The sequence below is a fragment of the Rhinoraja longicauda genome, chromosome 2 (assembly GCF_053455715.1).
Source record: "Rhinoraja longicauda isolate Sanriku21f chromosome 2, sRhiLon1.1, whole genome shotgun sequence".
Classification (NCBI taxonomy): domain Eukaryota; kingdom Metazoa; phylum Chordata; class Chondrichthyes; order Rajiformes; family Arhynchobatidae; genus Rhinoraja; species Rhinoraja longicauda.
The window spans coordinates 7,526,438-7,533,223 of record NC_135954.1 but is presented as its reverse complement, the minus strand read 5'-3'; the positions used below and the strand labels follow the sequence as shown (position 1 = coordinate 7,533,223).

General features: G+C 51.8%; 1 protein-coding gene across 1 annotated transcript in view; it reads right to left on the bottom strand.

The window, feature by feature from the left end:
* The window catches only part of LOC144608808 (biogenesis of lysosome-related organelles complex 1 subunit 4-like), a 16,974-nt gene extending 16,729 nt beyond the window's left edge, over positions 1–245 (bottom strand). Inside the window, exon 1 of the mRNA XM_078426938.1 lies at positions 4–245. Coding sequence (XP_078283064.1) covers positions 4–241 — 238 coding nt within the window. The 5' untranslated portion in view covers positions 242–245. The remainder of the gene's footprint in view (positions 1–3) is intronic.
* Positions 246–6,786: the final 6,541 nt, after the last annotated feature.

Here is a 6,786-nt window from a genome sequence, read left to right as displayed (position 1 = left end):
CCTCCTGCCCGGCGCTGGCCGTCAGACAGCCCGAGTAGAAGCTCGCCGCCCGCCGCAGCTGTTGGTGCAGCAGCGCCTCCTGCTCGCTGTCGGGCCGGGCTTCACCTCCCTGCCCGGGGTCAGGGTCAGGGTCAGGGTCGGGGCCATCGTCCTCCTCGTCCTCCTCCTCCTCCCCCTCCGCTCCCTCCTCCTCTTGCCCGCTGCCGCCGCCATTAGACGCTGCGGCCCACGAATCCGCCATCGAGCCCCGACCCTCCCTTGGTCCTGGTCCTCCCAGCCCCTCCTCCCCCCTGGTCCTCCCAGCCCCTCCTCCCCCCTGGTCCTCCCAGCCCCTCCTCCCCCCTGGTCCTCCCAGCCCCTCCTCCCCCCTGGTCCTCCCAGCCCCCGACCCTCCCTTGGTCCTGGTCCTCCCAGCCCCTCCTCCCCCTGGTCCTCCCAGCCCCTCCCCTGGTCCTCCCAGCCCCTCCTCCCCCCTGGTCCTCCCAGCCCCTCCCCTGGTCCTCCCAGCCCCTCCTCCCCCCTGGTCCTCCCAGCTCCTCCCTGGTCCTCCCAGCCCCTCCTCCCCTGGTCCTCCCAGCCCCTCCTCCCCCCTGGTCCTCCAACCTCCTCCCCTGGTCCTCCCAGCTCCTCCCCTGGTCCTCCCAGCTCCTCCCCTGGTCCGCCCAGCTCCTCCCCTGGTCCTCCCCAGCTCTTCCCCTGGTCCTCCCAGCTCCTCCCCTGGTCCTCCCAGCTCCTCCTCCCCCCTGGTCCTCCCAGCCCCTCCTCCCCAGGTCCTGGTCCTCCCAGCTCCTCCCAGCCCCTCCTCCCCTGGTCCTCCCAGCTCCTCCTCCCCTGGTCCTCCCAGCTCCTCCCCCGGTCCTCCCAGCCCCTCCTCCCCAGGTCCTCCCAGCTCCTCCCCTGGTCCTCCCAGCTCCTCCCCCGGTCCTCCCAGCCTCTCCTCCCCTGGTCCTGGTCCTCCCCAGCTCCTCCCCATGTCTACCCCAGCTCCCCCCCTGGTCCTGGTCCTCCCCAGGTTTTCCCAGCTCCTCCCCTGGTCTTCCCTAGCTGCTCCCAGGTCCTAATCCTCCCAGCTCTTCCCCTGATCCTCCCAGCTCTTCCCCTGATCCTCCCAGCTCCTCCCCTGGTCCTGGTCCTCCCCAGGTCCTCCCCTGGTCCTGGCATTGATGGCACTGCCCTGAGCTGGTTTGTTTCCTACCTCAAAAGTAGGAGCTTCTCCATCAACATAGGCAATTCCTCTTCTCCAGCTAGCCTCTCCTGCGGAGTTCCACAAGGCTCCATCCTCGGCCCCATTCTCTTCTCTCTTTACATGCTCCCCCTTGGCCAAATCATTCAAAGGCACGGCATTTCTTTCCACTGTTATGCTGATGACACACAACTTTATCTCCCCCTGAAACCCAACAACCGGTAAAATTTAATCAGCCTCATGCACTGCCTTGAGGACATAAAATGTTGGATGGCACAGAACTTCCTTCAACTAAACGAGAGCAAGTCTGAGGTCATCCTATCCCCCCCCCCCCCCCCCCCCCGACTCCATCAAAACGATCACAGGCAGCCTTGGAAGCCTATCCTCCCTAGTCAAACCGCATGTCAAAAACCTTGGCGTGATATTTGACTCTGCATTAAAGTTTGGCAAGCAAGTCAACGCTGTGGTAAAAGCCAGCTTCTTCCAGCTTCGTACCATAGCTAAAATCAAACCATTCCTCCGATTTGACGACCTTGAATAAATCATCCACGCATTCATTTCCTCCCGCCTAGACTACTGCAACTCCCTATACACTGGGATCAGCCAATCATCCCTGTCCCGCCTGCAATTGGTTCAAAACGCCGCAGCGAGACTCCTGACGCGTACCCGGAAAAGGGACCACATCACCCCGATTCTGGCCTCTCTCCACTGGCTCCCAGTACGGTACAGAATCAACTTCAAGCTCCCCCTATTCACATACAAAGCCCTTAATTGGCTTGCCCCCCCCCCCCCCCCCATATCAAAAATCTTCTAACCCACCACTCTATCTCCAGGTCCCTCAGGTCGGCCGACTTGGGGCTACTGACTATCCCGCGGTCTAGGCTTAAACTCAGGGGTGACCGCGCTTTTGCGTTTGCAGCACCCAGACTGTGGAACAGCATCCCTCTCCCCATCAGAACTGCCCCCTCCATCTACTCCTTTAAGTCCAGGCTCAAAACCTATTTCTAATCCCTAGCGTTTGAGGGGGTGCTGTAAACTCTCTATGGATGTGTTATTATGTTGGTGTGCCACTGGATGTTCTGATGTACAGCACTTTGGTCAACGTGGGTTGTTTTAAAATTGACTTGACTTGACTTCGTCGTACCAGCTCCTCCCCTGGTCCTCCCTTGGTCCTGGTTCCAGCTCCTCTCATGGTCCTCCCCTGGTCCTGGTCCTCCCAGCTCCTCCCCAGTCCTGCTCCAGGTTCAGGCTCGGCCCCAGGTCTCCCCAGCTCCACCAAGGCTCAGTTCCAGGTCCCCCCACCGTCCCCCCCCAGCTCCACCAAGGCTTTTAGATGGGCCCATGGAAGTGCAGGGAACAGAGGGATGCGGATCATGTACAGGCAGATGAAAGTAGAATGTAAGGACGTTCTTTTAGGAAGGAGATGAAGTGGAACTTCTTTAGACAGAGGGTGGTGAATCTGTGGAATTCATTGTCACAGGCGGCTGTGAGGGAACAGTCAGTGGATATTTTGAAGGCAGAGATGAATGGATTCTTGACTAGTACGGGTGTCGAGTTATGAGAAGGCAGGAGAATGGGGTTGAGAGGGAGAGATAGATCAGCCATAATTGCATGGTGGAATAGGTTTGATGGGCCAAATGGCCTAATTCTGTGACTTGTGAACTGATGAAGATGAGATCAGTTTATCCTGGCATCATATTCAGCACAGACATTATGGGGCACAGTAATGTACTATTCTATGTTATATCTCACGTTTGATATTGAGCATCAGTGGTCTATACACACCTTTTCCCAGTCTCCCCAGTTCTGGGCATCAATGTTGTCAAGCTGGAAAGTGTACAACGATAATTTACGAGGATGTTTCCAGGACTAGAGGGTGTGAGCTTTCGGGAGAGGTTGAGCAGGCTGGGATTCTATTCCTTGGAGCACAGGAAGATGAGGGCTGGTCTTATAGAGGTGTATAAGATTATGAGGGGAATAGATCTGGTAGATGCACAGAGTCTCTTGCCCAGTGTAGGTGAATCGAGGTCTAGAGGACATAGGTTTAAGGTGAAGGGGAAAAGATTTCATAAGAATCTGAGGGGTATCTTTTTCACACAAAGGGTGGTGGGTGTATGGAACCCCAGAAAAAGTAGTTGAGGCAGGGACTATCAAAACATTTAGGAAACAGATAAACAGGCACATGGATAGGACAGGTTTGGAGGAATATGGACCGAATGCAGCCAGCTCGTGGTTAGGACATGTTGGCCGGTGGGGGAAAGTTGGGCTGGTGGGCCTGTTTCCACACTGTATCACTGTCTATGACACTATTTCTCAGTAACTTAATTGTATCCTGAATGTAGATCCGTGATAAAGTAAACAGTATTTTCCCTTGGGAAAATATAGTCTTACTCTGTGGTTTAAACTACTTTATGCTTTGATTCTATGCTTTGGAGGGAGTGGCTGTGCAGTAGAAAGCTTGAAGTAGTTTACTATAATTGTAGTATATTTGTGATAGTTCATTGTAATTGCTTAAATAGTAAGTAGGAAATTGTTTTGTTTACCATTGTTGACCAGAGGAGGTCATAAGGAATAGGAGTAGAATTAGGCCATTCGGCCCATCAAGTCTATTCCGCCATTCAATCATGGCTGAGCTAACTCTCCCTGCTAACCCCATTCTCCTGCCTTCTCCCCGTAACCCCTGACACCCCGTACTATAGACAATAGACAATAGGTGCAGGAGTAAGCCATTCGGCCCTTCGAGCCAGCACCGCCATTCAATGTGATAATGGCTGATCATTCTCAATCAGTACCCCGTTCCTGCCTTCTCCCCATACCCCCTGACTCCGCTATCCTTAACAGCTCTATCTAGCTCTCTCTTGAATGCATTCAGAGAACTGGCCTCCACTGCCTTCTGCGGCAGAGAATTCCACAGATTTACAACTCTCTGACTGAAAAAGGTTTTCCTCATCACTGTTCTGAACATGTTTCCTGCCTCTAACGTGTCCAACCCCTTAATAATCTTATATGTTTCGATAAGATCCCCTCTCATCCTTCTAAATTCCAGTGTATACAAGCCTAGTCGCTCCAGTCTTTCAACATATGACAGTCCCGCCATTCCGGGAATTAACCTAGTAAACCTACGCTGCACGCCCCCAATAGCAAGAATATCCTTCAAATTTGGAGACCAAAACTGCACACAGTACTCCAGGTGTAGCCTCACTAGGGCCCTGTACAATTACAGAAGGACCTCTTTGCTCCAATACTCAACTCCTCTTGTTATGAAGGCCACCATTCCATTGGCTTTCTTCACTGCCTGCTGTACTTGCATGCTACCTTTCAGTGACTGATGCACTAGGACACCCAGATCTCGTTGTACGTCCCCTTTTCCTGACTTGACACCATTCAGATAATAATCTGCCTTCCTATTCCTACCACCAAAGTGGATAACCTCACACTTATCCACATTAAACTGCATCTGCCATGCATCCACCCACTCACACAACCTGTCCAAGTCGCTCTGCAACCTCATAGCATCTTCCTCACAGTTCACACTACCACCCAGCTTTGTATCATCTGCAAATTTGCTAATGGTACTTTTAATTCCTTCATCCAAGTCATTAATGTATACTGTAAATAGCTGCGGTCCCAGCACCGAGCCTTGTGGTACCCCACTAGTCACTGCCTGCCATTCTGAAAGGGACCCATTTATCCCCACTCTTTGCTTTCTGTCTGTCAACCAATTTTCTATCCATGTCAGTACCCTACCCCCATTACCATGTGCTCTAATTTTGCCCACTAATCTCCTATGTACTACTACTCCCACTACTCAGGAATCTATCTATCCCTCCCTTAAATATATCCACTGACGGCCTCCACAGCCCTCTGTGGTGATGAATTCCAGATTAACCCCCAAGAGGGATGTCAGGTGGCGGGCCGAGCCGGTCGAGCGTGACGGAGGAGGCCCTGCATCAACTTGTAGATAAGTGTGAGGTTATCCACTTTGGTGGTAAGAATAGGAAGGCAGATTATTATTTGAATGGTGTCAAGTTAGGAAAAGGGGACGTACAACGTGATCTGGGTGTCTTAGTGCATCAGTCACTGAAAGGAAGCATGCAGGTACAGCAGGCAGTGAAGAAAGCCAATGGAATGTTGGCCTTCATAACAAGAGGAGTTGAGTATAGGAACAAAGAAGTCCTTCTGCAGTTGCACAGGGCCCTAGTGAGACCGCAACTGGAGTACTGTGTGCAGTTTTGGTCTCCAAATTTGAGGAAGGATATTCTTGCTATTGAGGGCGTGCAGCGTAGGTTTACTAGGTTAATTCCCGGAATGGCGGGACTGTCATATGTTGAAAGACTGGAGCGACTAGGCTTGTATACACTGGAATTTAGAAGGATGAGAGGGGATCTTATCGAAACATATAAGATTATTAAAGGGTTGGACATGTTAGAGGCAGGAAACATGTTCCCAATGTTGGGGGAGTCCAGAACCAGGGGCCACAGTTTAAGAATAAGGGGTGGGCCATTTAGAACAGAGATGAGGAAAAACTTTTTTAGTCAGTTGTGAATCTGTGAAATTCTCTGCCTCAGAGGGCAGTGGAGGCCAATTCTCTGAATACATTCAAGAGAGAGCTGGATAGAGCTCTTAAGGATAGCGGAGTCAGGGGGTATGGGGAGAAGGCAGGAACGGGGTACTGATTGAGAATGATCAGCCATGATCACATTGAATGGCGGTGCTGGCTCGAAGGGCCGAATGGCCTACTCCTGCACCTATTGTCTAACTTACCCGGATCGTGATCTGCTCCAGTATATCGAGCGTGAGCCTTTTGTAAAGGGCACCAAACTATGGTGACCCGTGCGTGTGAGCTGTGCAGTGCACACATGACAATAAAGCATCATTGAACCATACGATGACCATTACCATTCACATGTTTGTCTATTTTGTGTGGTTTGTAATTCCTTGTATATATTTAGTCACCCGCACTTAGCTTGCTTTTCTTTCTAGTTTTTAGTTTAGAGATACAGCGCAGAAACAGGCCCTTCGGCCCACTGAGTCCGTGCCGACCAGCCATCCCTGCACATTAACACTGCCCCACACACACACTAGGGACAATTTTACATTTATACCACGCCAATTAACCTACAAACCTGTACGTCTTTGGAGTGTGGGAGGAAAGTGAAGATCTTGGAGAAAACCCACGCAGGACACGGGGAGAACGTACAAACCCCGTACAGACAACGCCCGTAGTCAGGATCGAACCCAGGTCTCCGGCGCTGCATTCGCTGTAAGGCAGCAACTCTACCGCTGCGCCACCGTGCCGCCCTCTGTGTGATCTATGCAGTGCACACGTGACAATAAAACACCATTGAACCATGTGATGACCATTACCATTGACATATTTACCATTTGACAACCAAAACTTGATTCCTTGCATATATTTCGTCGCCCGCACATGGCTTGTTTTACTTTGTCTTCAAATATGAGAACAATCTAAATGACAGCAAAAGACACAAAGTGCTGGAGTAACTCAGACTTAAGAAGGATCCCAGCCTGAAACGCTGCCTATCCATGTTGACATGAGATGCTGAGATGCTGCCTGACCTGTTGATTTACACCAACACTGA